This window comes from Brachyistius frenatus, unplaced genomic scaffold (assembly GCF_029030835.1).
Source record: "Brachyistius frenatus isolate BFR_SWC_R1_liver_20210118 unplaced genomic scaffold, ASM2903083v1 Contig_377, whole genome shotgun sequence".
NCBI classification, from domain to species: Eukaryota; Metazoa; Chordata; class Actinopteri; family Embiotocidae; genus Brachyistius; species Brachyistius frenatus.
Window position 1 is genome coordinate 100,979 of NW_027210976.1, and position 9,693 is coordinate 110,671.

Consider the following 9,693-nt stretch of genomic DNA (forward strand, 5'->3'; position numbering starts at 1 on the left):
TTGACAGCTTTAGTTTCCTTAAAGATGAAGATTTGACAAAATGGATAAAATAACAAACTTTTTAAATACAACTCATTGTTAAAGATTAAGCCAGCTATTTCCAAACTTTTGGTCTTCTGATATCTTACAAACAACGGTACGTAGTCGGGGTTACATTTCAGATGTCTATGAGTTGTTAACAGCTCCACCAAATCGTGACTTTTCCCTCTAAAATTCTCAAATGGTTTCATTTCAATAAATGTTCAAATGATCCAATATCTCGCCAAAAATCAACAGTCAGAGGAAAAGTCCAAAACCGGAAAACAATTTGTGGATCCAATTAATGATCTAAAAACCCCTCAGATTTATCTGCTGACACTGTTTATAAAACTGGATATATCAAACTAGCTCCACCTGCTGCAGCTACAACAGGAACATGCTGCTCACACACTGACACTTCAGTATTATGTCATACATAATAATATATCATATATATCATAGTCAGATGGACCAAACCGGTACTTTTACTTTTATGCAACTATATTTTGCTGCTAGCAATTATGTACTTTTAAAATAGGATTTTTCATGCGGGACTTTTATTTTTAATGGAGTATTTTAACTTAAATAAAGTATTTGAATACTTTGTCCAACACTGAGAATAACATATCAAATATTCACTGGATAACAGTAACAGGAAACGGCTTTACACTGCCAATGATTTGCAAAAGTGCTTCATAAATAGGCGGGAATTATATAATTTTATGGCTGCCTGTGTGAACAAAACACTGTCTTGTCAGTAAATTTGGATTTCAGCATTTACAGGTTATTTGTTTTTTGTTTTTGTTTCATTTTTCAACTAAAAAAAAACAACAACAGTAAAGTTATCCCTAAAAATAACATGCAATGTCTTGTGAATTCGTTAATTAAATGATGAGGTGACATTTGAATCCACTGAGGTACTGTATGTTATGAAGTACATTATTGCAGCTTGTCACAGAACAACAATGAGTTTTATTAAATTTATAATCTCCCAGGTTGCACCACTAGTGTCAAAGTTCCCACAGCTGCAGTCTCTCGGTATAATCAGAGGTGTGTTTATGAGCTCAATAGCCGGCTGCGTACGCCCACTTCCGAGGATCTGACTGAGCATGTAGTCCGTCATCATGACGAACGACCGCCTGCACCACTGCTCCGGTCGATTGGAGGAATTCTGTCTTGTGATTCTTCTTCTCCAAACCCTCCAGGATGTTCTGTAAACAGACGTTTACGTACATCAATACAAATTTAAAAAAAAAATTCCCCTTGGGGATTAATAAAGTATCTATCTATCTATCTATCTATCTATCTATCTATCTATCTATCTATCTATCTATCTATCTATCTATCTATCTATCTATCTATCTATCTATCTATCTATCTATCTATCTATCTATCTATCTATCTATCTATCTATCTATCTATCTATCTATCTATCTATCTATCTATCTATCAATAATGCTGTGGTGTGATGTGTGTATTTTGTAAAACTACTTTTAATAATTAAAAAAATCTGAGAAAATAGGATTAGGACGAGTCGATTTAGTTTTTATTGTTGCCGGAGCAACAATGAGGAAAAGCCTATGCATTTCTGAAAGATATTATATCAGGAAGCGTTCGCAGCATTCGGTAAAGTTTCCTCTCCGCAGGTTTCACAAACTATTTAAAAACATTATAAAACCAATCAGTCAGTATTTGCTGTCATTTTGTAAACAGAGACAACATTTGTTAATATGCTTATTTTTAGTCAGACCACAAATTAGAATATTGGCATTCTGTTGTTGTTGCATTGTATTGATCCCTGAAGGTGAATGTGATGAACAGAGTCTCTGGTGCCGGTCGTGGCAGACGTATAAGGATTCAGTGTCTGCTGAGGTTTTGGATGAATTATTGTCTCCCTCCATTTCCACACCACCCTGCTATTAGTTACATATATCAATGTTGTTTGCTTTTTGTGACACTCACTTTGTCAAAGTCGGGCTCTGCTACAGTGGCGTTGGGACTCAGCTGGTTGTGAAGCCTCGGATCTGACACGGCTTTGTTCAGGTCGTACTTGAAGAACAGGGCATTCAGAATCACCTAAAACAACAAACATTTCAAACAATGATCATTTAAAGAGGAAAGAAGTTCACTGCTAATTCGTCTACTTAATGACATTAAATATGAGCAGTTTACACCTTGTTGTCTTACCTGAGCAATAGAAGTAGTGATTTTTGTTCCTCCTGAACCTCCGACCACCATCTTAACATTGTTGGTTTTGTCAAAGAGGATGGTTGGACACATTGAAGACATTGGCCTTTTCCCTTTTAACACAATTTAACGGTTAATTAAGCGCAAATAAAACAAGTGTATGTTCCTTTGCTCCTTTGTCATAGTCTCACAATCTATTTAACTTCATGCAGAAAATACATTATTTGATGCACAATGCCAAGAAGGACATGCTGACATCTGTGTTTCTTGGTCCAGTCAGCTGTTGAAAAGCTAATCTATTGTGTTGAGAGACCCGTATGTGTGTTTCTAGAGGCATGAATGTGAATGTCATGATCTAACCTGGCCTGATGAAGTTGTTCGGTGAAGGAGGCACACCAAAGCTGTTTGTGATGAGTGGGGAGCTGAAGTCGTCCATTTCGTTGTTTAGAAGTATCCCAGTTTGTCTTGACATGACTTTGGAGCCCAAACTACATGAAAACAAGAACTGTTAAGATATCAGGCCAGTTGTTGGCATAACACTGATTAGGTCATACGTTTCCTGGTGTATTAGGCAGGTCATACAATTGGTTGATGGTGCTGGTGGCAGCCACAGCGCTTCCATCTTCTGCTAGTACAGACAGGTGTGAAGTCCCATGGTTCTCAGGCAGGTAAAACTCGGGCTCGTAGTAGTTCATGTGATGTGTCGTGTCATCAGTGATCTTTTCACGGAGGTCATTAGCAAAGGAACTGGAAGTCAAATTCTGGATGAGCTTTAGGGAAGAAGAATTAGTTTGATTCAAATGCAGTACTTTAACTATGAATAGACATGTGCCAAACCTTGAAATGACATATCTAAATCTCAGAGTCACTCCAAGTAATTTTGTAAAATAACCTGGTAGTTGCATCTACTTGCTGGTACTTTGCCAAGAGAATAATCTTTTTATGTTTGTTACTGTAAAGGTGTGGAAATTCAGAAGTAGGCTCATTTTATTTCTGTCCAATCAGGCTGTCTCCAACAGTGAATTCCTTCAGCCTCAAAGTTTCATGCAGCTCAGCTCAAAGTTGACCAAATTTGACATTTGTCACACACAAAAGGTACATTTCATAATAATGTGAATACACCTTTAGCTGCTCAGCATTGGAAATTATTTTCAAAATTTACAAGAGGAGCTAATTTGTATGTGTTTCAAGCAGAGACGATCTTACATCTGTGATGTTGAGGAACTTCGGGTCTCCGAGCAAGGTTCTTTTTGCATACGCGAAACGAAAGGCCTCCACAATGCGATGGTAGGTTAGGATCTTTTTCTCAGCGCTTGCCACACTGTCTGAGGTGAAGTTGTACCCTGTAGAAAATACAACAGTCATTAGCAATCAATTTAAAGTCCAGCCTCACCCATCTGTCTTCATTCAGATGGCGACTCAGGTGGGAAAGGAGACAGACGAAATGAACCTGACCCAAACTGTTGCTGTGTTTTTATTTAGTGTGAAGCTGATGGGACCACCGAGGGCAACAGGAGGAAGGCTGAGGGAACCAGAGAGGTTTGGTTTGATGGGTTTCAGCTGTCGGACAGAGGAAGGAGTCACGCTAATTCATCAGGATGAAAGTTTGGACCAGTGACTGAAATGTGTGTGTGAAGCTTTGACCGCTCAACTGTGTCCAATTAGAGATAAATTGGCGAGATTAGTGTGAGGGTGTGAGGCAGAGGGGCAGCGAGTGGGTGGCCAGTCCGAGGAAAGGAAAGGTTTGGGGAGATTAATTATTTTAGAAGGAGGTTGCTCATCTAATCCTCAGAGGCAGACACTGAAGCATTGAGACGGTGTCTGCACACACCAACGGCTCGGCTTTATGGCCGATGTTTAAATCTATGACCAGCAGCTAAATCAGACAGATAATGATGTACAGAAGTGATATACGTCATGGTTATATGATGAGACTGATAAATAAAAAATGTAGGAATAATGTGATAAGCAACATCCATGAGATTTTCTGCAGAGTATCTCAGGTATGAAGACATTGACTGCACTTATCTTTGAATCTAAATTGCTAAAATAAGCCAAAATCTCATCTGTAAGTGTAAGGGCAAAACGTGACACTGACACGTGACACTGACATGTCCTCTTGTGGCCTACCAGGTGTATTACATGTTTTGTGTGATACCTTCAGATTTTGTCTTTGCTTATATCCGGAATCTTATTTGTTGCAATTGACAGAAAATTACAACTCTGTGTTTTACAATGTCGTCAAACTGCTCTTTAAGTCAGAAAAGCTTTTTATTTTCAGAGTGGAGTTAGCGTAGATCAACATGCTGCTTACAGCTGAGTCTTCCATGTGAGAGCGACTGGCAGAGTGAAGGCAGCTCACATTAAAGCACATTCTCTCCCACTCGGGAAGGTTTTTGGATAAAGCATCAAGGCTTACCATTCAGGATGTTTAATATCAGCGATAGCACGGGGCCGCTGGCGGGGGCATTGGGAACAACCATGGTGTACTCCCCCACAATCACCCTTAAAGGGTTCTCATCCACGACTGGCACATAATCCTCCAGATCCTCCATTGTGATGATACCGCCTAAACACACATTGACAAACACTGTGAATGCACACTTTGACAGAACTGGTAATTCAAATCCCCGTACCCTGAAGACTAAATGTGCAGAGAGGTGCGTGTGAGCATATGCATACTCTGTATATATATAGTATATTTAGCCTTTGGTCTTTTAGCAAATTATTATTTGGGAAATTTGCAGTGGCAATATTGAGAAGAATGATAATGTATTTTTCTTTTGTGAGTACAGGAACATGATTTAATGTGTGGAAATGTTTGTTGCGATTTTAAAGAAAGTCTACTCTTACAGAAAAAATACATGTATGTGCAAAAACTTATGTGATCTCGTGATCTCATGTGACACGTGTTTGTGGACATTGAAAACGTGGTTTTGGAACATTATCATGGTGAAATGTGTGAAGATCAAACTTGTTACCACGTTATTATATGTTGCAGCATGTGGTTAACATGTGTTATACATGTGATTCACATGTGTCCCATGTGGAAAACATGGGTAACTCATGTGTTTTCTTTAAGGGTGGATTTAAAAGATGAGTTTTGTTTCCAAATTCCAAGAAGTGAAAACTCACTATTGCTGCTGTTAATAGTTGGCTTGTTCTGTGTGTTTCTCTGAGTCTGAATTCAAGTCAACATAGTGCATTATATACTGTAACAATATATACAGTGAGTGCAGCATTCTTGATGTTGGGACCTAATGAGGAACAGGAACTTTCTTTAAATGATGTGACTTCATACTTTTGGTTATATAATTGACCATCGGTCAAGCATTTTTCTAATCTAAATGAAAGTGTTGAGAGCTTCAGGATTAATTTATATGACGACTATATGAACAAAAGGTACCCTTTTTTTGGACGTTTAAAAAATACTACCTGCTGCCTGAATATCTGTCACAAGCTTCTCAGCCAGTGTTCCCCTGTAGAACGAGTCAGGACCTTCTTCAGCTATTCTCCTATAGGTTTCTGCTAGCTTGGGAAATGTGATAGTTTCATTTTCTTTTAGGACGTCACCATTCTTCCCACAAAACACTTCACTGAAAGAAGAGAGATTATTTAAGACGTATAGTATTTTAAGTTACAGTCAAATAACCAGATTCAGTGATTAAAGGGGACTTCCTCTCACCACAGGGCTGTATTATTCATGATGGTGGTCTTGTGTCTGGACAAGGCAGAGGCAAGTGCTCTGCCCAGAGGAAATCCTTCTACTGCAAGTTTAATGCTCGGCTCAAACAAGTCTTTCCAAGGCAGTTTACCATGTCGTTGGTGTGCCATCTTGTAACCTCGAATCTCCCCTGGTACAGCAATGGACAACCCTCCTGAAATAAAACCAATTCATATTATAGTCATACTGCTGCCTCATAAGTTATTCAGACATTATTTTAGGCCACTAATCTTTCTGTCTTTATTACAAAGTAATCTTCTTTACTGCTACAACTGATTTCCATGTCTGATAGCGCTAGGAAAACATTACCTTTCTGGGACAAATCCGTACTATTCCCAAACATGTTCTCCGTTGCATTACGTGGTGCCGTCTCTCTGGCATCAATGGTCTCAACTGTCCCTGTGTACAGTAGGCATCATATATCAGGAAAGGAATTCAGGGTCCTGATGATCAGGAAGTTGTATGGACTTGTGTTGGTGGGAAAGCAAACAACAGAGAAATGTTGTGGTGGAGATGCGTGTTCGAGTGAGCGTGTACCAGTTTTTGCGTTGTAGATGGTGAAGAAAAGCCCCCCTCCTATGCCCGTACTGTGAGCGTTCATTAATCCAACACACAATAAAGCAGCTATAGAGGCATCTACTGCAGACCCCCCTTTCAACAGCACGTCTCTGTGGTCACAATAATGGAAAAACACATGGGGAGGGAAGGAGATTTGTTTTTACACATATTAAGACTTAAGATATTAAGATTCTGTGTGGGCAGAGACAGAAATAAATAAAGCAGATTCATTTGCTAAATCTTTGTGTGTGTGTGTGTGTGTGTGTGTGTGTGTGTGTGTGTGTGTGTGTGTGTGTGTGTGTGTGTGTGTGTGTGTGTGTGTGTGTGTGTGTGTGTGTGTGTTTGCGTGTGTGTGTGCGCACATGCTAATATTGCTGTATGTGCAAGCTACTGTGCATGTTTGCATAAATCTGTTTCTTTATGGGATCAAATTAAACAAACTCTCACCTGCCGACCTCTGAACACATCCCAGCATCTGCTGCCACAGCTGCCTTCAGGTACGACTTCCTTCTCCCCACACCGAAGTAGACACCCACAAAAGTGGCAACAGATGCCAACAGCAGCATCGCCAGTGCAATAATTATTGTTTTCTTTACCATTTTCTTAACTCAATCACCATAAATAATGTATTTAATACCTGACAAAGAAAAAAAAACATAATTTGTATTTTAAAACGTATGAAAATACAACTGCAAAATGCTGCACTTTGCAAAACATATAACAGAAACAAGTCAAACCACCAAGAATTACACATCAAATAGATCAAAAATATTAATAATTTAGAAATTACATATAATACAAATGTCATACAACACAGGTTGAGAAATGTTACGTTGAAAATGTCAGCCACTGTGATACCACACATGACAGTTCAAACTTACAAGGTTTACTGAAATATCAGTTATATAAGAAGGTTGTATATAAATTCCTCCATCAATCATTACACTGAGATTAAACTCTGAACACCAGGCTGTTCAAAGAAAAGGTTGATTGATTAGAAGAATAAAACATTCTGTTCACGCAGCTAACTGGTGATCAAATAAATACTCAGGTTGACATGTATATTTAAAATAATGTAGCATACAGAAATGACAGATGGATTTTGAAGTAGCTGTGTATTCTGACAAAGTGAAGTTGTCTGAATCATACGGTTTTGTATTTTTGAGATGATCTGACTGTGAGGTAATCAGTGAACCCTCCTGGTTCGGCTTTCTGCAGCAAATAAGGCAAATGAAAGCAGAAGCCCGCAATATTTTAGCTGAATAATACCTCCGAACCCTGAAGCCCGTACTGTCATGCAGATTCTTTGGTCTGTCAAAGGAAAGAAGCCAGATTACATAACAGGAAAGTGAATTGATTTAGTTGCACAGTGCAAGAAATACTGTTGCAAATTACTGTACACAAACCGTTTATACTAAACTGCTGCCTACTTTCAGATCTAAAAGCAAAAAATTACTTCAACAATTAAAGGTTAAGAGGAAAATTTGTGAGGTGAAACAACATGTCGAACACTTTCACAGCAATCCTTAGTCTTAGACTTGCGTTCACATTTTTACCCTTCAGATGACTAAGATGAACCTTCTCCGGTATCTTAAACTATTTTCTGTCTTACCTTGATTCCTTTCGGGACCTCTGCAGCAGGTGGTCGATGTGTGCGTTTGACTCAATCTGCAGCGGTTGATAGGTAATAGACTTACTGGGTCTCAATATTTAACCATCACAAAGTCATTAAACTTTAACCCACTCCATCATAAAACACCTAACCTGCATTACAAGTGGGGGTAAAAAACAAATCCAGACAGAGAAACAAGCCGAGACGACAGTCCTTCTCAAATAATTAGTCATCTGAACTCCATCTTTACATAAACTTCTAATATACACAGAGCATTAGTGCGTGGCCCTGAAACTGAGAGTAAAAAACAATCTGCCGGATGAAAGTTTCTTTATCTGCAGTGACACTTCCACTAATCTGTGAACAAATATTAACCAGCAGTGGCCTCAGTTAGCTGTTGGTTCATTTTATGACAGATATGTAGTCAACACTTTAAAGAAGGGCCCTGTTTTACAGCTCTAACGCAACGCAACTCTCGCATTAATGTTTGTTTTTTTCTTGTATGATGGCTCAGAAAACCTTTGATATTTAAGCTTTAAATAAAGTGCCTCCTCACCAGGAAGATGAAGGCTTTCAGGGCTGCGAGGGAGAAGATCACATCTGCCATGAGGGAAGGAAAGAACACTAAGAACAAACTGCGGGGGAACCATGTGGAGGGGTGCAGCGCTGGACTAGAAGGGTCACTTAAACAAGCAGCCAGGCCAATAGGTGGAGAGCAGCTGGGACAGGACCTGATGACTTTCTCAACTTTGACACAGGGAGCCCTAACCCTATCTATCTATCTATCTATCTATCTATCTATCTATCTATCTATCTATCTATCTATCTATCTATCTATCTATCTATCTATCTATCTATCTATCTATCTATCTATCTATCTATCTATCTATCTATCTATCTATCTATCTATCTATCTATCTATCTATCTATCTATCTATCTATCTATCTATCTATCTATCTATCTATCTATCTATCTATCTATCTATCTATCTATCTATCTATCTATCTATCTATCTATCTATCTATCTATTATCTGTCTGTCTGTCTGTCTGTCTGTCTGTCTGTCTGTCTGTCTGTCTGTCTGTCTGTCTGTCTGTCTATCTATCTATCTATCTGTCTGTCTGTCTGTCTGTCTGTCTGTCTGTCTGTCTGTCTGTCTGTCTGTCTGTCTGTCTGTCTGTCTGTCTGTCTGTCTATCTATCTATCTATCTATCTATCTATCTATCTATCTATCTATCTATCTATCTATCTATCTATCTATCTATCTATCTATCTATCTATCTATCTATCTATCTATCTATCTATCTATCTATCTATCTGTCTGTCTGTCTGTCTGTCTGTCTGTCTGTCTGTCTGTCTGTCTGTCTGTCTGTCTGTCTATCTATCTATCTATCTATCTATCTATCTATCTATCTATCTATCTATCTATCTATCTATCTATCTATCTATCTATCTATCTATCTATCTATTATCTATCTGTCTGTCTGTCTGTCTGTCTGTCTGTCTGTCTGTCTGTCTGTCTGTCTGTCTGTCTGTCTATCTATCTATCTATCTATCTATCTATCTATCTATCTATCTATCTATCTATCTATCT

At 38.6% G+C, this 9,693-nt stretch overlaps 2 protein-coding genes across 2 annotated transcripts in view; both read right to left on the reverse strand.

Annotated features, from left to right (window-relative positions):
* Positions 1-9,693, reverse strand: part of cabp1b (calcium binding protein 1b) — a 64,500-nt gene that overhangs the window by 36,133 nt on the left and 18,674 nt on the right. The window lies entirely within an intron of this gene.
* Positions 1,009-7,086, reverse strand: ggt1b (gamma-glutamyltransferase 1b). The gene is made up of 12 exons (XM_069724442.1): positions 6,935-7,086; positions 6,467-6,597; positions 6,239-6,328; positions 5,891-6,083; positions 5,641-5,801; positions 4,625-4,774; positions 3,412-3,548; positions 2,788-2,975; positions 2,566-2,693; positions 2,206-2,318; positions 1,981-2,094; positions 1,009-1,229 (listed from the first exon to the last, which is right to left on the reverse strand). Exons 1-12 carry the CDS (start codon positions 7,084-7,086, stop codon positions 1,083-1,085), a joined length of 1,704 nt encoding a protein of 567 aa, XP_069580543.1. The 3' UTR covers positions 1,009-1,082.